This window comes from Meleagris gallopavo, chromosome 3, assembly GCF_000146605.3.
Source record: "Meleagris gallopavo isolate NT-WF06-2002-E0010 breed Aviagen turkey brand Nicholas breeding stock chromosome 3, Turkey_5.1, whole genome shotgun sequence".
Classification (NCBI taxonomy): Eukaryota; Metazoa; Chordata; class Aves; order Galliformes; family Phasianidae; genus Meleagris; species Meleagris gallopavo.
The window spans coordinates 15,231,408-15,252,621 of record NC_015013.2 but is presented as its reverse complement, the minus strand read 5'-3'; the positions used below and the strand labels follow the sequence as shown (position 1 = coordinate 15,252,621).

The window sequence follows — 21,214 nt, the reverse complement described above, 5'->3', positions numbered from 1 at the left end:
CTGGCAGATACAATCCAGTAAACATCTGACTTATTCCTTTATGAGTTTCAACAGGTGGTAATACCAAAAGCCTCTGGGCATTGAAAGGTGAAAAATGATATTTTAATCCACAGTGCCACCTAGCTTTCTTTTTCCTTTCAACTGAACATCATTAACATTCATGTTTCCCAAGCCATAATTCTGCTTGCCAGTCAGAATCTTAGGTAGTAAGTAAGATACCTTATATAATATATGATAATTCTGCTATAGAAATGCAGGCAAGAGCTACTAGCTTCTCTTTCTGTATTCATCTTTTTGACACAAGCCCATTATTGAGATTTTTAAGGAGGAGAATCACACATCTTGCAAAATTTGTATGAGAATAGGTACTTTCCAAATGGGTGCAAGTTGCTACTGATTGATTCCTCATTAACTTTGAACTTCGTCTTTCCAGAGCATATTTAAGAGGTAAAAGTGAAGAAGCTAAGGTTTTGGGATATGTGGCTTAGACACACTTCAATTTGAGAAAAAGAAGTCTTCCATTTTCAGTGAGCAAGTGCCTTTTCACTGCTCCTGAACAGAAGGAACCACCATTTACCACTTTATACAGGGCAGGAGTCATTTGCTACAGACAGCACCAAAGTGGAATATTAATTTCTTTATAATGAATTTAAACTACTTAAAACTATTTTCATTTGTTTGTGTTAACTCTTTCCTCCAATATCCTAGCTCCAATTTTGGAGTTTGTATTCAGCACATTTTACATGTTTTATCTGCTATTTCTGATTAAGACAAAGGGCACAGATCATTTTTAACATTTCTGCTACAACTTCCCTTAGAAGCTACAAAAAATTATCCTGCGACCTTCAATTACAACAGCACTCCATACACTTATGAGAAGTTAAGGAGTTGAGAATGTTATTGAGGAAGTAAATGGAACACACCATGATACTCCTTGGGTTAAAGGGCAAGAAATCAGGGTCACATAAAATACATGAATGTACAGATTTTTCAAATACTTCCAGTTGTATCTAATACAAATAGAGTTTAAAAAAATGTCACAATAAATTTTCAGAGGTAGACCATTTAGAATGACAAATATTGTGAACAGAGCTTGAAAAATATATGAACTCGTTCGATGTTGGTTTTAAAAAATAAATTCAACTGTCAAACAGTTTAATACCATTTTTAAAAACAAAGCCCCAATTGAACTGTTTTTCAATCAATTCATGTCTATCTAAATCATTAAAGAAAGCTTTGGAGGAAAATGATTGTGTTCATTCCCTACTTTGCATTTCTCCCGAGGATTCAGCAAAAAGGCATGATAGAAATCATGCAGTTTTTGCCAAAATCTCAAGACTGTATAAGCTTGTTTAAATTATTATGTGAGTATGAACAGACAAGATTAAAAGAGACTTGAAAACCATCTGCAATACACAGTGGAGTGGTTGGGGGGGATGCGTGCACACAAGCATAGCGTAATACATTATACCAGTAAGCCTCAGTCTAGCCCTTACAAAAATGCTACCAAACTGACTATGACCTATTCAGCTTCATATGCCAAATTTCCACACACCAGTATCATGCACAAATGTAAAGAAAAGCTCCCATCATTCACAGAATGAAATGAAATCCAGAGGCTACTCAGTTTCTTCCATGATTTTCTTTTCTTTTTACTAAAACACTTCCTAACATATCATTCTTTCACAGTTCACAGTAAATTCGAAGGTAAAGGCCTATGTTGTGGAGTGGACAAAATGATGCCTTCCCCTCAATCTCCACACTGTCACTATTGCTTACTGTCATATTCTATCAGGCAGTTCCTTTATAGTCAGCCAGTTTGTTAGGCTTTCCCTTCCACTCCCACTACCTTTCTGTTATGAGTTTTGCTATTTGTGCTGAAGTAGTTAAATACAGAGACAACTTCAGCTAAACATCCTAAAAATCTATTCTGCTAGCAAAAAATTACTCAATTACTCTTCCTAAAAACCTGATTTAGAGTGCTTCCACATTGAATAAAGCTCCTGTATCCCAAACCTTGTGCACAAAAAAATCGCAAAGACTGATACTTGAAGAAGACAGATCCTTCAAGAAGCAACTCAAGCACTAATAATCTTGTATATAGGGGTTTCAAATAGAGACGTGTGAATTACAGGAGCATACCTTAGCCAACATGGCCAGATGTTGGTTCTGAACTATGGCAGTGCGGTACGTAGCTAATCCTCCTTCCTCCAGGGTGGGAAACAGGTAGTACAAGTGGACACTGGCAAAACAAAATCAAATCAGATGCTGGCAGCACTTGGTTAAAGATGACCCGCATATGTCTTTACAGAAAACTGCTTTCCCATCAGTTCCTAGGTAGAAACACCACTTGAAAGTAAAGAAAATCAAATATTAAAACATTTTTCAATAATATTGACTGAGTAGCATAGAGTAGGGAAGGATGAGTTCTGATTCTTTACCAGACAGCATATAATTTCCAAACACCTGCAATGACAAGCAACATCATAATCTGAAAGTGTCTAGCAGCAGTGGGCCCAGCAAGGCTGAAAGACAGAGGATGTTGAGGAGCAAAGCAGATGGGTACAATGCAGATTGAAGACCATGACACAGGTAACTACAGTGCTTTACTGATGATACTTGGGATATAGTTTAGCAAATAACTGCTCTTAAATGCCAGCAAAAACAGGTTGCTTAAAAACAACAGCACTGAACAGATGCTAATGGAACTGAAAAAGAGTCTATATTTACCATATGTGTAAAGTCATTAACATCATAAACAGAAAAATAAGTGAAGAATCACAGGCTTCCAATTGCCTTTAACAACATTTATCATCATAAAAGTAAGATACTTCATAAAACAAAAACAAAACAAATGCAGTGATCCAAACAAGACCTGATTAAAGAATAACTGATTCTGACTCTCACTGTATGGCTATCTAACCCATGTCAGAAAAGTCAGAGACAGCATCCCACAACTGGATGATGTTATAATAACTAGTGTTCCCCTACCAATGTTTCATTAATCCACAAGAAAGGGAAGAATCTGCAAAAGGGTACAAGATTTAAGAACAAAAATTACCATGGAATTCAGAGGCAATCTTATCAAGGATCATAACTCACAAAAGCAGAATCCCGATGTTGTGCTTGGGAATAAAGTTTCAGATTTAAATAGGTGCTTATATGCTTTATTGAATAGAAATGCAGCTTTTCTTAATTGAGACAAAAGTTAGCTCAGTCAAGTGATGGTTGATGAAGAATGACAATGAAAAATGTAAGACAATTTATTTAGCAAGTCTTCCATCTTATCAGCCTGAGAGAAAAGGCCATGGGTTTTAAGGGCAGCAAGGGCCTTTATAGAGCAGAAGCTTTTAATACTGAGTAGCTAATGGCTAGTGAAGTCTAATAGTGAATGGAAATATGAGCAATTTGGTTATTTTTTATCACAATCTTACTGTAAAGCTTTTCTTTATGCAAACAAGACAATTTCCTCATTAACAATGGTAAAACAAATCATTCAAAATGGATAATAATCTTTATTTTGTGCGAATTGGTTGCACTAAAAAGAAAAAAAACAGTGAAGGCAACTTTTACATTATCTCTGTATTATCCACTAATTTCTGAGTACTTGGAATGGACCCAAACGAGCAATTTTGATGAACCATGATTTTTTGCAATTACTTCTAAGTAATTTAGATTTGTCCTCAACATACTCCTAGTAGCTAGAAATTAAGAACTGCAATACATTCAATATTACCAGCAAATGTTTCTCACTAGCAGCTAGAGAAAAAGAACCCGTGGAAACAAAACAGCAGATTAAAATAAAAATTTTTGTTGTAACAAATTACAAGAACTTCAACTTGTCTGCAGCTGAAATACTAATTTTTAATAACCCAAAATTTAAAGCACACTCCATGAAACAGAAACTCTAGTTTTTCCCATCAGCAGCACTGGAAGCATTTTCGACAGGAATTGTAGATATGCAGCTAGAACATCAAGGGACTGCCAACATGGACAGTAGTGAAGCATGCACTACAAAGCTGAATAAATCAAATGGTAGGAGAATAACATACAAAAATGAGGGCTATTGAAGAATTCTCTGTTTACCTTGTTAAGAACTCCACCACAGCATCTCCCAGAAATTCTAAACGCTCATTGTGGTTAATCCTGAAAAAAGTATTTTTTAGGTATTTTTACTATCAGTTAAATATCATGTGCTGTTTATTTACGCAGTATAACTAGAACAAAGTTGAGTTCTTTGCTGGTCGGACATGAATAACCATTCTTACAGCCTTCTGCCACACTTTAAGCATGTACAATCTTTTCCAAAGCAGAAAAACCACATGAATCTTGAAACTGATGAGTGACTCTACTGTCTTCGAAATTTTCCTACACTCTATTCTAAGATACTGTCAGAGCTTAACAAACATAGAGAGGAAACAGCATTGTTGATTGGCATTGTGCAGTACCCTACTGAGATTGAGCTGCCTTGTCCGGCAAAGGACATCAGGCAACTGAAACAAATGACCACCTTCAGTTTTTTATGTGCAACTAGGGAAGCAGATGTAATTAACATCAACACCTGCAGGGTGTGATGATTCTGCAGCAGATCTGTTGGTATGGACGAGCTAAGGGAGTAAAAATGCTTTCATTTTTCATGGCACTTTAAAATACCATACAGACATGCACACTATCCTGCTTTCTGTAATTTCCTTTGAGCTCAAGAGGAAAAACTACCAGACAATAAGATGTATTCATAGATGCTATAAAGCTAGTAGAACTTTCCGTGTATTTTTCCTTTCTTTTATGTCTGCCCATGTTTTTCCTTTGTTTTACACGAAGTTTCATTTACTTATAAAACAAAGAACAGGACTCAACAACTGAAAAAGAATACAACTTTGTCTCCAAATATAAACAAATTTCTGCTCTACATCTTGAGGCATGTAAGCAGCATCATATTGACTACACACGTGACTGTAAGAGAATCAAGGCCACAGCAATAGGATTTCATTTTTTTTTTCATTTAATACTTCTCAAGTGTTTGACAGCTTTGACAATAATTTGCATCCCCTTGACAAATACATAGTTTATGTGCCTTCTGGAACAGCAGGCCTTTGTTATTGGCTGAAAGAATTCAAGTACCTATGCTGTTAAAAACAAAGTGTGATGAATACCGCCATTACATCACATCACACCACAGCAGAAAATACATCTTTCCGATGCAGGATTTTATATTTGTGTATTATTTCATGAGAATCAATGCAATTTAGCCTTATCTCACTTTGCTCTAAAAGAGATGAAAGAAGCTCGAGATTGACTCTCAAAGAAAAGGGCACGGTCTAGCAGAAACAGCATTTAGAGAAGACCACAACAATCATTTATTCAGAATTCAACTTCTCCCACTCCCCAGCTTCCTCCAAAACGATGACTATTTAAAGACCAAGTTATAACATTAGTTAACCAATATACCCTCTATCCTCTAGTATGTGAAATCTAAATGTGCCAACAACTCTTTTTGCATTATTTGTGTCAGGTTTGTTTATTCAGTTTGGCTCCATATGGTGTCTTTGGCTATTTATTTGCACAGAATTCTTAGTGGTTGTTCAAACATTATTAAATACTGCCAATGATTCAGCTTTTTGTTGTTATCTGTTCATGCATGTCTTTAAATTGGAACAGTATACCAGTGAAGCCCAGAGTGGACATCACACTCATGTTAACAAGGTGCCATGCCAGGAAAGTACTGCTATGAGGAAAGGTGATGGAGAATCCAATTTACAGCAATGATAACAAATCTTATTTTTCATTCTGAAGAAAGCAAAAGATAGCATTTTAGTTTTCCTCACCTCAAGGATAAAGAGAAATTGTAGAACTAGTTGTTAAAACCTTCCTCAGGAGGTCTCTGCAGGTATCACTAAACATTTACTATATCACTGCTACACAAACTTCAGCATATCCCCAAAAAGTTAATTCAAAATGATTTTCCATTAAAATTATTTTCCAAAGCTCTTATTAACAATAAGTTCATAGATTTTTCTAAGCACCTCTTTTTAAAACAGTTTCTCTCCTTGCAAACATACAACGTAATTAATACCCTCTACAAATCTAAAATCAATAATTATTGTTACCTGGAAGGAGCTGGATCATCCTGTCCCAAACGCGACATAATATTTATCAGGGTGTTTATTCCTAGACATATAAACAATGTGCTATTAAACAAACCACCACTAATCCAATTCAAATAGACTCAGAAAGTAATTACTCAAAATGTTGCCTTGTAATACCTGTAACAAAAGATCTTTCTATCATTTACAGAGTTTACTTACAGTGAGTACCATCTTTTCAGATGCACTCTGCCTAACTGACCACAGACGTACTACAAGATGCTTTCATATGTTTGAGTTCAGAGAATAAGCCAGAAAGCCAGCAAAGAAGGACATGCCAAACATTATGTAAACAGTAAACAATTAAATTCACTACATCTGAATGTATTTTTAAGGACCAAAGAATACTCTGCAGCACAGACCATGTATTCTCACATTAGGAAAATACTTCTACTGAAATCACCTCCAGGATGCTTGAAAAGCAAACTAAGAAAACAACACTTGCCAAAAATTAAAGAAAATACATCATTTATCACCCTTGCTTTTTCTTAGCTAATCATTTGTTGACTAATCTCCAAAATTTAATCATTTAGAAAGGTTTCACTGGTTTCTGTGCAGAACCATTGAAATACTTGACTGAAGTGAGCTCAGAAGAGCAATGGCCAATGAAACAATAATGGAACTTTTTACTGATTAAGGATGAAGCAATAGAAAGTGGTAGTGGTATAATCCATACCTTTTTTTCTCATATGCATATGGTGAACTTTTCTGTCTCCATACTTTGGCTGTCGAATCCCACAGTTGGATAAGGAATTCCTGGCATGGTCTGGATTCATTCCAAAGTTTAAGTGATGACTTGGATGAGTCATGGCAAGCTACAACGTAACACACACAAAAACATCTTAGGCATATTTTTGCAAATGCAAGAAAAAACATATTAGATTGGTACCTAATAATTGGTATTTTTTTGTCTGAAGAAAGGCTACCAAGTGAAGTTGTAAATTACTAGCTTGGTTCCAGCAATTTAAATGTAGGATGTATGATTTCAGATGTCAGAAAGAAGTGACACTTACGCTCAATCATCACTTTACCTAATTAACTTTCAGTAAGGTTGTGGTTTTTGTTTTTTTTTAATAAGAAATAAATTAGCTTTGAAGAAGAAAGCATGAATTGCCAATTTGCCCTAACTTTTTTGCTTACCAGCTTTTCTGACTTGCTTTAAATGCAACTGCATTTGATTATTTAAAAATACATTACAAAATTGCAGGAATTAGAAAGGATCTCTAGAGATCGAGTCCAACACCCTTGCTAAAGCAGGTTGCAAGGTGGGTGTCCAGATGGATCATTCTAACATTCATTCAAATTCAGGCCTACAACTGAGCAAAGATAGGTGTATGCCTATATGCACACTAGATGCATCTTTATTCAAAAGATTCATCTTTATTCTTTCAAGCTAATACTTTGAAAGATCTGCAGCACAAATGATTGACTATTTTCAAGCTATGTCAAAGCAGCTCACTTCTGTGACTTTATATATATAGAAGATGGGATTACAGACAAAATAATTTGAGGAAGACGAAACAGCAAGTAATTTATTTTTTGCACATCTTACCTGCAGCAAGCACCTATCTTGAAAAGTGTAGCCTATCAACTTGTCCAAATGCATCAGACAATGATGGTAGCGAATATGGTGGGTGAGGACAGGAAGCATCATTGCGTGCTAAAACAAACCACAAAAAGAAGCTTTCAACTTCAGTGTACCGAAGACTCTGTTGAGTAAGCTATAAACAGAAATGCATTCCATTTGTCACATCACCCACTGATTTTGGTTTAAATGACAGAAAAAGAGAATTGGAGTTTCCCAAAACCCATGGTCAAAGATTTGCCCATCTACATAATCACAGTGATGACACACACCTATATCAATATAAATAGAATAACAGATACATAATAATAGCCTCCTACCAAAGCATTCTGAATGAATTTAAAAAAAAAGTCTGGTCACCAGAAAGATCCATTTTCAATAAGCTGTGACTGAATACAATGCTAGATGCTTCTTCACTTTGAGGAAGAATTAAGGGCTTTTTGAAATGTCAGTCTGGCAATTTCTGGGATAACAGGGTAAAAATAGAGGAAAGGTTGTTGTATGTAGGACACAGATAATCTTTTCTGTTGGAGGAAAATTTAGATTAAAATTAAGCTATGTTGCATCAACCAAAGTCTCCCTCTTTCAATGTTTTAAAGTAGTATTTGTACGTACTACACAATTTTACTGTTTGTGAATGAATGAATTTGTATTTAAATAGGTAGTACCAGTTTAACAGTACAGCAGTATAGCAAGTATAACTACAGATATCAAAAGTCTTGTATAGGAGTGAAAAGCTACAAGAACTTTACGAATGCAACCACTTCTGTGGCACTGATGTCAAATTTCACTTCATTTCTGTTAGTGGCATTATGTGAATATATTCAAAATAACAGTATGCTTTAAGGCAATATAAATCCAAGAGCCATCCATATTAATTTCAGAAAAAAAGAATGTATCTGATTACAGATAATACATATATTGTGTGGAGAGCTGAAAAAAGAGCAAAAATACAAAGAAGGTGATGCGTGATTTATAGAGTAAGTGACACTAAGGATTTCTGCATGTCATTAAAGAAGGGACAGTAGAAAAAAAAAATAATCTTGTGAAGTTGAAATACTGAGAAGAAAATAACCTTTGGCAAAGATTTCCACTTAAGTAAAAGAAGGTCAGCTCATTTCTTTAGAACTGAATACATAGCTAAAAGTTAGCAATGTGAAGTAACTGGTTAACAGTAAGAAAGCAGCTCTCTGGATCTCTGAATGGAAGAAAAAAAACGTAACTACTGCAACCAAAATGAATAAGTTATTCTGAAATTGTTTCCCTGTTACTCATTCAGAGCCTCTTAGGGTGATGTACAAGCTGTGGGAATACTCCTCACATCTCCACATAAACTCTTCAGAAGTGCTTCCTATGTTTTCATTCATGGAAGAAATTATTTACAATAAGAAGGTTGCTTCCCTGCCTATATGTTCCACTGCACAGACTGCCAGACAACAGAATCCCTCAAGCCATGTCCCTTGGTTTTCTTTACACTTAGCAACCAGCACATGTGGCCCAAAGTTTGAGAACTGGAATATGAAGTTTTCAACTGTATCAGCCATGGTGAAGTGAATGAGGAATAGATATCTCCCTGAGAGGCACACTCAGAGAGGAGGTCTCCGATTTGACTCCTGCAGTTATATTGACAAAGTGCTGCTTTCACAGCACTAAATACTTGATTGATTCAATTAATGTGTGTCATGTTAGATTATAGCTATTTGATGTTTCTGATGTTTTATTTATCTCCATAAGAAAATAAAGTGGAGGCTTTTAAAGTTGCATTAGTCTAAAAGAACAGCTAATGATTACAAAAAATTTCCCCTGAAACAGTATGGGTACAGAAGTTGCCCAATAACCTTTATACTTGAATCAGGTTATAAACATACTCGTAATTGTTACGTGTAGGATTCTAACTGTGCTGCATATTTTTTCCTGCTGCAGCTGCCATGGCAAGCAGGAGACTCTCACAGATGCCCCAGCTAGTCAGCAGTGACATCCTCCCCAACACTGCTAGGAGGCAAAGCCGCCAGTCTCTGGGCAGGTGCTTCTGACCTGAAGTTACCAAAAAGTCCAGGAAGCCAACATAGTTTGAAATAAATAATTTCTCTCCTTATCCTGAATACTCAGCTGTTGAATGCATGTCAGCAGCAACACAGGATATGAAGAGTGGGTATCTTTTTGGTGGGACCCAGTCTGCACCAAGGGTCCCATCTCAGCACTGGCCAAGAATTGTACTTCACCTACTGGATAATTTTAAGTAATTCTGGAAGAAGATTGTCACTGCACATTTTCAAACCATCATGCTTACCTTTCTTCTTCTCTCCCTCTAAGTAGTTCATTTTGAAAAATCACAAAGACCAATGTTACAGCTATGTAGAACTTAGAGGAACTTTGAAACTTTTAAGTCATTCTAATAGCTTTAATCTTCTATCCAATGCTTTAAAAAGGTAAGGAAAACGAGTGGTTTTTAACTCACTGCACATTCACTCTGCCCACAGAGTTGATTTACACGTATTTAGTTTTAGTCTTCTTTAATATGGGAAAAAGCATACAGCAACAATAGCAGCCTTTCATTTTTTACAGATATACTTTTTGCCTACTCTTGACCTCTCCAAGAAATAAAATCAAAGGACTTTTCTAGTAGAATTGCCTGATTTAGATATTCTGGTTGCAAGTGTGCTCAAAACCACAAAATAGCTTCAATCCCATCATCCTTTGCTGATTTGTTGTCCTCCAACAGCAAAATGAAAACAAGAATATCCAGTGATACATTAAAAGATTAATTTTAAGATGATATGAATAACAAACAACTATCTCAATTCTCTCCTAATTTAGAACTTGATATTGTTTCCTTAACCTATAAAAATAGACACAGTTTACTATGAAAAAAAAAAAAAAAAGGCTGCAACTTTTCTCTGCTACTATTTATTCTTTGGCTTCAGAAGCAATAGTAGAATCAAAACAAACATTCCAGACAGGAAAAAAAGCTATTTTAGTTATTAGTTTTTCTCTCTTATACAAGTTTCCCCTCTAGCCTTAGGGAGGTTTCAATACATCAACGTGATTTTTCTAATTATACCTTTACTAAATCAACCCTAAGTTAATATTGATTAAATTTTTAGTCTTTAATTCTTAATCAACACCTCCCAAACAACAAAAAATGACCTAATTATACCACTAGTATATTTATTTGGCTGTTACACTTGAGTTCTGCTAGTACAATATTAGACCAAAAAATGCACATATTATACTTAAACGTTGTAACCACAAAGCTGGTAGCTGTCATCTGCTTTGAAACAGGATCCAGCAGAGATCTGTACCTTGAAAATGTCACACATATGGAACGTTAACTTATCTGAAATACATCTTTCTACTGAGGATTATCCTTTTATAATCCATGTTTGTTTGTTTTTCCTTTTACCTCTTTTCATGCTTCAGTGAGAAAAATAAATTAGAAATCCTTAAATTGAAAAATATCTTAAACTAAAAACATATAACACCAACCCAACTGATGGATGCAGAAACTTTTGATGTTTGACACTAGAACCAAGAAAAGGCTGATATAAGTCAAGGCTGCTGCATTTCAGACCTCCAAGCCTCAAATTGGCCACTCATGAAACCCCCTTACATCACTTCCTGCTTCATGTCACTCAAGAGCAGCAGCCTCTGCTAGAAAATTAAACCCATAAAATAGTTTTTTAAGGAAAGGAAAGGAGGCTAGAATAGTTCTCTAAAGCAACAGACCATGTTGAGGCAAAGGTATTAACTTTCAGTGGTTGGTTCTTCAGCATATAATCATAACAAACTCGTACACAAAGTAAGTGGCAGCTATCAAGAAAAACAACACATCAGACATCTCTACAATCCAGTCACCTGGCAGACATCAGAGCGTATCCCTGTTTTCCAGAATCCCTGGCTACTCAACTCGACAGTCACTTCACGTCTCATTGTGTTCTTCTGCCGGATTTTCTGCAGTGCTTCCTAGACAGGAAGAAAATAGAGTTCTTGCAAAGAACTTTCTACAGCAAAGCAACATTAAAGAACACATATTTGAAGTTCATTTTCGACAAACAGTTTCTAAAACTAGTCCAAACCTTGTAACTGCCAGCCACAGACTGTGATGAATGTGCCTGAGAACAGCACAGATAGAGGATTTTGTTTGAGTGAGTGAGAAAGAAGATGACTGTATCTTGTAGATAACAAAACAAACCAGTTCTTGTACATTCAAAATGATGCATACACAAGCAAGTTAAGATCCTTATAATGAAAACAATCTCTTAATTCAAGTCTACATCCGTATATATTTCCAGTTAGAAGCATTCAGTAGGAATAAGGTAATCAATAAATTGAGTAAAAGAAACATCTCGTTAAAGAATGCTAGCTACTACACAACAGTTCCTGTTCACTATTGTCAGTATCACCAGTTTGGGAAATTGATCAGCATTCACTGATCCTGGAGCCTATTACAACAAAATCTTCCAATACTATTACAATGAAAGAATTAAAATTTTTAAAAATCTGTTTGCTTTGACCTCAGTTTGTTCAGTGTTGTGTCAGCAGTGGTTTTGTCTGTATAAACCATGAAGTGGATGCTTGGATTCTTTGACAGAACCATTTTTAAGAAGTATTTTCTGTAAAAATGGATGAAAGAAAAATAGCTGAAATAAATCACCTCCAGATCAGGATCTCCTCTTTCTAATATTATCAAGTCTCTGGAGTATGGTAGCTCTTCACACAGCATGCGCTTAAGTAAAGTCTTCTTTTCTCCTTAGCATACAAAATTTCTCAAAGATGCAATCCATCCTCCCTCTCCTCCTTTTCACTACAGAGCACCTGCTCAAATCTATCTATTCTCAATTCCCAATCTGAAGCCCATGAGCATCTCTGGGCAGGAACAGGCTCTGCCTTCTACTCCACAGAGACTCATGGAATGGCTCCAAGAGGCACATTAATCCAGACAGCTTCATCAAAGATATTTCTAGACAGAACTGAGATGTCTAGAATAGGAGGCTAGTTAGCCCAGGTTCCTTTTATAATCAATGAGGGATGATAAACTGCTTCAAAAATGCATTTCTCTCTCCACTAACTTGAAAGCGAGCCTTAGAGTCTCAACTTATGCTCCTACTGTAAGTACTAGAAGTTAGGTATAAAGCCCCTAGGCATCACTTTATCACAAACATCACATGCAGTGATGAGGGCAAAGTGCTTACAGCACTTCAACCCCCTGAGCATCACCTACAACCTGCCTTTCAAGACTGTGCCATTGGGTGTTCTCCAATAGGTGCTGCAGTGCTTGCTGTACTTTCAGGCTGACTGGCTCAGGAGCACTCCAGCATTATTCATAATATGTGACCATCTTTAAAAGCATTGGTACAGCTTAGATGCAGCCCTACAGCTCCTACTACTGCTCTTATGTTTATTGACACCCAATTGGCAAAATGTACTATTTATCATCACATGAAGCTCCTGCTTCAGCCCCACACCTCTATCTGATTGCAGACAACTACTTGAGAAATCAGTCATCCTAGAGAGTAGTCTACAGAGACCAGAACACCACATAGTCAGTGATAAACACCAAAAAGAGCATTTTATCTTTTGAAGCTAAATTATCACCCCCTACAACAAATCTATTACAATTTCATATATAAGTTATTCATTAACCCCTAATAAAAAGATGCCCATAACACAATGATCTCCCTTCCACTTGCTCTTCTCTGAGAGGAGAAAGCTGTAGCAAACATAATTCCATCTTCTATTGGGTCAAGACCGATTTCTCCTTAAAAATTTTGCTACTGCTGAGTTTTCAATTCTGAGTGGTTCTTCTCCACCACATTTACAGGGAGGGAAACTAAGGACTTACTTAGTACCTATATAAAGAAAATATTAACTAAGTTTTCCTCATGCAACAGCATAGTACAGGCATACTGTCAAAAATACCAGCTTCCTCAGCCACAGCATTATCAAACTAAAGATAATAAAAATAAAAAAGCTTTTTAATAAATAAAACCACAACAGCAGTTAATTCCATCATCTACCAAAGAAGTTCATTTCTCTTCTGTCAGACAGTCAATTAGGAGTGCCTGGTAGACAAACCATCAGATAAATGCAAAGCTGTAGTCCACGATCTTAAGTGATGGATGCCTTAGGACAGACTACTTTAGTCTCTCCTTAGGTGACTATTATTCTAATTTTAATTCCCTATTGGCTGAGCATATACACTTAAGAATTGTTTATTTCTCAGTGCTCTGAGGAGAAAAATAAAAAAGACAAAAACTGAAAACACATCTCATTTGTCATTAAGTTCTACTGAAAATAAAAGCCATCAGATTATTCCAATTTTTATTTATTTATTTTTTTCTTTAATGTTCTATCACTTGAAGATCTTAAGGAATTCACTAAGACTGCCTATTAAATTTGGGCTTAAAACTATGCACAACCATGGCAGTTTTTAATCTCAAAAGAGAAATGTTTAAAATTATGAGACACTTAAAAGAGCATTCTGAAATGAAAAGTCCCTCTCTATGCTAATTCCTGAAACTACTAAAGGCAAGGGCTATAAAGAAGTTATGGTTCCACAAGGATCATTTTCTGTAATTGGTTAAAACTTGCAGTAGTCTGGGAGTTGAAAAAAGGAGAAGAAAAAATCCATTCACTAGCAAGGATAAAAATAAAATCTGTATTAACAGCCTGAAAAGAAAACCTTTTGTGAAGGATTTCTATTGTTTCCATAAAAAGGGCAGTCACACAGCTTTACTCCGTCCTGAATTACTGTGCTCAATTATCAGATACAGGAAGGCCCAGCATACCTCTCTCTGTGATAATTTCTGTTTATCAGCTTGTTTGACTTTGGGACTGTTAGCTAGCAGGTGACGCAGTTTCACATAACTCTTCCACAGTTTTTGATATCTGAAGGACAAAAGCAGAAAACAAGTATTTTAGTCAGTACAGTAGAAGTCTCTTGTTGTTTGGCCTCCTGAACGAAAATACATAGATCTATAGGCATCATTTTGCTCCAGAAAAATCTCAAAGCATATTCCAAGAAAGGTGGCAATGCCTCTGCAGTTGCTAGAGTGACATGATCACAACAGCAGAGGTTTGAGTGTGCAGCACGAGGTGAACTGCAAAGCTCAGGGCAGAAGACAAAGTCTCAGATACCCACCCATCCTCACAGAAGGACACTCTGCCCACTGAAAAGATTTTCCTACAGTGTGACACCTCAATTCATGCAGGTGAAGGTTCCTTCTTCATTTCCTATCACTCACTGAAAAGCAGTTACGTTTTTCAAGAAGTGTCTGTCATTACACTGGCAATGTCATTACACTTCCAATGAAGTGCACAACAAAAAGGTCTACCACCTGTGAGCTGCACATATTTATTTTATGACAGTGAAGTTTCATTCCCTGTGAAAATTGAAAGCCAAGTTTTCTATGGATACCATATATGTACTTACATTACTTTCTAGTTTTATCCAACCATCTTGCCCGTTCATCGTTCAGGAGCATCTAATTACACATATATTTATAAAACAGCTCATCTGTAGAAGCCCTCCAGTAACCTAACACTGATTTTCACAAACTAAGATGAGGATATTTCAGACTCAAAATGAGAACTTGACATTTTGATGTACAACACACGTTTTACTACTAATACAGAATTACAGAAACAACTGTTTTTTTCATTGCAGTTATTTGAGAAATAATGAACCTATGACAATATGAAAAAGTAACAAAAACTCTCAATTAGAATGTCACAAAAAACATACTATGGGAAATTCTTTTCTGAGCATTATATATTTCACACGTGCACTAGAGTTAAAGCTGAGATTTATCATGACACAACTTTGTTACTTTGATTAAAGAAGCGCACCCAAATTCTCCAGACAGCTCTTGTGAGAGGACAAAAAAAAACAAAAACCAAAAAACAAACAAACAAAAAAATCCTAAAATTTCCGTGGCCTTTCCTTTTAAGAAAGTCAAAATACAAGATGCTGGAAAAGTAACTTATGTGGTATTCTAATATTTTCCATTAAGAAATTTAGCATTAAAACAGAGGTGGTTTGCACATTCTCATCTAATTTTCTTATAGGTTAAAAAAAAAAAAAAATCAATGATTAAGAATTAAAAGTTATACCCATAGTTAAAGAGAAAGTATGTTGTTGTTTAGAAAAGCACTCACTCTCCCCACTCCTGTGACTTATCTGGTGTTAACATGCAAGTTTAATTTCACATATCGTTTTTTCCTCATTATCAACATATCAAAGCTAATTAAAAGATGTCAACAGCGTGCAGAATTTAGCAAAATCTATTACACTGCTAAGTTAGAATCTTTTCAGACTAATGTGGTATTTTCCTCATATAAATGGAAAAACACTGAAATAAACATTTGCTGGTGATTTAGAACTATTCTGGATATTAAATCTAAAATTCTCTGAGTTGTAGAATAATGTGTGTCATACATTCACATGAGAGTGACTAGGCCTCAATAGTGCTAGTAAAATTCAGTGTCATTAAGTAACACTGGAGGAAAATCAAGAGGATAATGACCATCTTAACTATATTTGCACAAGAGATAGGCTCTGTATTTGCTGTCACCATTCAGAAAAGAAATCTGTGAATTATTGGAAGAGCTCCCTGAAATTGTCAAACTGTTACAAAAAAAAGATTGTGAACAAAACCCAGAAAGCACTTCTACACCACTACACAAATCTAGAGTGAGACAATTATCTGCTCTGTCTGAACTTCTGGTTTCCTTTCCACTCCTTCACTATGTTCATATCACTAAAAAGACAGAAAAAGATACAGGCAAAATTACCATGGATGCAAAAGCTTTAAAAATAGTAGACTCAACTCTACAAGTCATAAAAAGAGACAACGAAGAAGTAAATGACAAGGTGCAGAGAAACCAAATTCCATGAAGAAAGCAAAAATGAAATGGATACATTATACATTACTAAATGTAAGAGCTGAAAAGCATCTAATTAAGTCAAATAGCTGCTCTAAAACAAAAGAAATCAGACATTTTTAATATAATGCACAACAGAACAGTTATTACCTGGAATCTTTTCCCTGTCAGTAGACTAAAAAAGTTCAAGCAGCGATTTGAGAAATTTAGTGAAGGTAGATTCACTCAGGGCTGTTAAACAAAATGATCCAAATAATGCATCCTCTAGCTCAGAACTCCATATTCTACACTGCCTGGAGAATGGTTTTCCCCTTCTCCTGTTACAATAGTCTCTCTAAACAATAAAAAAAAAAGGACAACTAGCTACTCAAGGAAATAAAATAGAGTAAAATAGAGCTACAGCAACTTTTGGTCTCACCTAGCAGAGTTATTCTCTGAACATGAAGTTTGCTATTGTACATGCATCAGAAGTTCCTGAACTAAATGAGAAAAAAGTTGTATCTCACTCTCAAGTTTACAAAAGCTACTTTTCTACGCCGTAAGCACTATGCTTTATGTCAGATTGATAAGCATATTTAAGTCATAGATGACACTGAGTTTCTGAGCAGAAGATAGAAAGAAAAGCATCTTACTGAGGATCTCCAGCATAGCTGAGTTGAGCAGGTCGTATCCCAAAGTGGACAATAATGGGGAAAGTAATTACATCAGGATTGAATTGTTCACGGTCCAGTTGATCAATACGAACTGAGCTGGGTTTCTAGGAGAAAAACAAAATATACCTAATTGACAACAGCTCTACAGAAATTTTTTTTTGTCTCTAGCCCATGTTGTCCAGGAACTTTGAAACAACAATATTTAAACTTATTAAAATACACATAATCCTTTTTATAATAATCAATATTTTTCAATGGCAATGATTGAAATAAAGTTAATTGACTTGCTCTCTCAGAGAAAAAAAGAGAAATCTATCTTCATTTTAAAAGTTAAGAAATATACGGTTTGATCACTTCTGAGAACGCAATGGTTCTTTCTTTCTTTCTTTGGTTGAACATCAGGACTAGAATTCTGGCATCCAAGCTCTCATATGCCTTAGGACTTTACCAAGATTAGGTTACTTCTCTAATTTTAGTTCTCTTCCTGATTTCCCAAAGTAAGCAAAGTCATTATTAGATCCATTCAATCACACAGACTGAACAGCATAAGAAAAATTTTAAGTGGAATCCTAGGTTGATTCATACAATGAGGAATATAGTTTTGTATAATGAGAAGACTGCCATCCTTCTTACGCTTCAAAACATACATTTTTCTATAGTTAAAAAGGACAGTGTAAAAGGAAGTGATTCTCATTTCACCTTTAAAAATGCAGAAAGAGTAATTACATGTCATCGCAGAAGACATGCTGCTTACAGAGCTCTTGATAACTTATCTAGCATTTAAAAAACTCTGTTGAAGTTGCAGTTTGTCTCCAAGTAAATATTTTTCCCCATTACCTTCCAACCTGCTTTGTTATGTGCCTGTTTACTCCCTACTTCACAATCAGCTGTTTGAGGCCAATATTTTCTGCTTGTCTAAGCTTTCAGAAAAAGGACATTACTTCTAGTTACCTGCATCTCAAAACTTCTAATTGAGCATTGCGAACTTCTCAAAAATGAGTTTCAGAATTACAGAAACAGCTCCCACCATATTCTTCACAAAACAATAAGAAGTGCATCAAGAACAAAGCTTTCACCCTTCAAACCACCTTTGGAGAACTGTTCGCAGGAATCATTTTCTGCATGGATAAGCAAAGTCAATTCTAGAAATAAAGGCAAACCTCCTCAGGTGGCAAAACTTCCAATCTATTCTAGAAAAAAATGATTACCTAAAACTTGGGACTTGCAGATAGAGAAACATTTACCATGGGAAAAACAGCTTATCAGCTTCCTTTTGGATACGATGACATAAAATAGCTGCCCACTCAAAAAAAAAAAGTTACTTTGCTGATGCTAGCAAATTTTAAACAAAGAGTAATAAAGGTTTTCCCCACAGCACTTCCAATAGGAGGAACAGGGCAGCAAAACCTAATGAAAAACACATAATGAAAAAAGGATTTTTAACAGGCATAAAGAAGTTCTCTTAGCCAGAACTTAAATTCTGGAAGTTAAAGTGTATCTAGTTTTGTGTTTTTGTTTTCTTTTTTTCCCCCAGAGTCAAATTGAAAAGATTTGGGGGGGGTTGAGGAGTGTTAATCTTCACAAAAGTTGCTTGTTTTTCTCTCTTTTAATGTTAAGAATGTGGAACTTTTCCCTTTTTTTCCCCTCCTTTTTTCTACTTGTTTTTTAAAAAAATATTGTTTTACTTCACAGCAACACCTCTGAGAATCAAAAAGACAGTATTATAAACAGAACACGTTAACAATAATTATACTATGTACACTGACTAAAAACCAGTATATTAAGGATACAATGCTTTCGTATTCAAATACTTCACATTTTAGACATGTAAAGACAAGTAATCTGATCCTCAAAAGTGTGAAGAGATTTCAACACATCTGTTGCAGGGTGTACACCTGTAGCAAGCTCTGTGTGTAAAACGTGGGCTCAGGACCTTTAATCAAGCTGTTTTAAATCATCACAGAATCACAGAATCATTTGATTTGGAAGGGACCCTTAAAGGCCATCTAGTCCAACTCCCCTGCAATGAACAGGGACACCTACAGTAAAATCAGGTTGCTCAGAGCCCTGTCCAGCCTGACCTTGAACGTCTCCAGGGACGGGGCATCCACCATCTCTGGGCAACCTGTTCCAGTGCCTCACCACTCTTACTGTAAAAAAAATTCTTCCTTATATCCAATATAAATCTCCCTCCTTTTATTTGAAACCATTTCCCCTTATACTATCACAACAGACCCTTCCTGAGAGTCTGTCTCCTTTTTCCCCATAGTCTCCTTTTACATACTGAAAGGCCACTATTAGGTCTCCCTGGAGCCTTCTCCAGGCTGAACAGCTCTCAGCCAGTCCTTGTAGGAGAAGTGTTCCATCCCTTGAATCATTTGGGTGACCCTGCTCTGGATGCACTCCAGCAGGTGCCACTCAATTACGCAGTTGTTAATATGTTCTTAACAACTAGGACAGAAGAACTTACGTCTTGATCACAATTGTTGCTTGAAAATTGTGAAGGTTATGAGAGGTATAACCACATCGTGTGTCCCATCCCTCCCAGAGTATGATGAACACCAGCTTCCATCTGGTACTGTAGCTGCAATAAGCAGCAAAGAAATACACAGTATAAAGTGTGTACCAGCAAACAGGACATAACAAAATTAGATGTTTTTTGTCCAGATGTTTTATCCCTCCCTTCTTTTAAAAGGGCTGTCAGAGATCACTTAATAATCACATTCAGAATCCTGTTTTTAACATCTCCCCCAAACCCAAGAAATTCTAACAGAACAGAGTCCCATTATCTTTGTTTTCTATTCCAAACCTCATCAGTCAATGCTTTGCTCATAGCAGAAGGCAAGGTTGGGACTGCATGCAGATGTAGTACAAAAGCATTTTACAAATATATGGATTTGTACTGGCAGAAAAAGCAGCAGCATTTTGAAAAGAGTGAACTATTAAAAAGGATTAAAATCTGAACCTTTAAATCTCTTATAAAAATTTTTCACTGAACTGATGAAACACGATGAATAAATTAAACAGTTATAAATACAGCTGAACTATTGTTAGTGGTTAATTGGGACATATGCCTATCAATTTTTTTCCCCTCTAACATGCATAAGATTCACTTCACATTTTATAGAAAAATTGGATCTGTTCAAAAGAGAAATTACTTCTGAAGTGACATTGTAGAAGAAAGCAGCAAAATAAAATTTAGTGTTTTTACTTTGTTGTGTCAAGTGGATAAAATTGAATTGAAAAGCTGTCATTTTCTAAAAGTTTCACGTTGTCTCTCTAATAGAACTGTTTTATCTTCTAACCCTATAAAATGCATAGAAAATATTTTAAACTCCATTTTTCACTTACTTTCATACTCAATTGAATATACGGCAAAGAAAAAAAAAATCCACAAACTAAGAAAAATATCATCACTTTCGTCTCCAGATACAAGTAAGGATGGCATTATAACATGACAACTTTTCAAAGTGTTGCAGATTTCTTTTATGTTTACATATTTTGAGGCCCATGCATCTTTGAAAACATTTTGTAGAATAGAAAGTTTGTCAGTAAAAATCACACAAAACCTCAGAATTAACACTGCCACTCAAAACGTGTTGCCTTGTGCACAAAGACATTTGCAGTTCTTTGAGGGATGCCACAAAGTAGTGCATATGCATACCATCATGTTAAAGACCATCAAGTTTTCAGCTAGCTGAAGTCAGTGTATCTCTGGCAAAAATTAAATTAGTGTGTACCGTTCAAACGCTGAAGACTACACACTACCGAATAATTTGTATCACATAAACCACTGGCAAAATTAAGTTAAGCAATTAAGACTAACAATTTCTATTATAAGATTCTACCTTAGTTTTAACCACCTCATGTAGAATTTTCCACACTGAGAGTTCACATGTATTCTGTATTTCACGTTCCCACACATGGTCTTATTTTCCTTTTGGTGTAGG

General features: G+C 35.7%; 1 protein-coding gene across 2 annotated transcripts in view; it reads right to left on the bottom strand.

The window, feature by feature from the left end:
• The window catches only part of DROSHA (drosha ribonuclease III), a 67,917-nt gene that overhangs the window by 20,597 nt on the left and 26,106 nt on the right, over window positions 1–21,214 (bottom strand). For both annotated transcript variants that reach the window (XM_010708441.3, XM_010708442.3), the window contains exons 14-21: window positions 17,244–17,368; window positions 14,517–14,616; window positions 11,584–11,691; window positions 7,696–7,803; window positions 6,820–6,958; window positions 6,108–6,168; window positions 4,087–4,146; window positions 2,143–2,242 (exon numbers count right to left, since the gene is read on the bottom strand). In XM_010708441.3, the coding sequence (XP_010706743.1) occupies window positions 2,143–2,242; window positions 4,087–4,146; window positions 6,108–6,168; window positions 6,820–6,958; window positions 7,696–7,803; window positions 11,584–11,691; window positions 14,517–14,616; window positions 17,244–17,368 (801 nt within the window). The remainder of the gene's footprint in view (window positions 1–2,142; window positions 2,243–4,086; window positions 4,147–6,107; window positions 6,169–6,819; window positions 6,959–7,695; window positions 7,804–11,583; window positions 11,692–14,516; window positions 14,617–17,243; window positions 17,369–21,214) is intronic.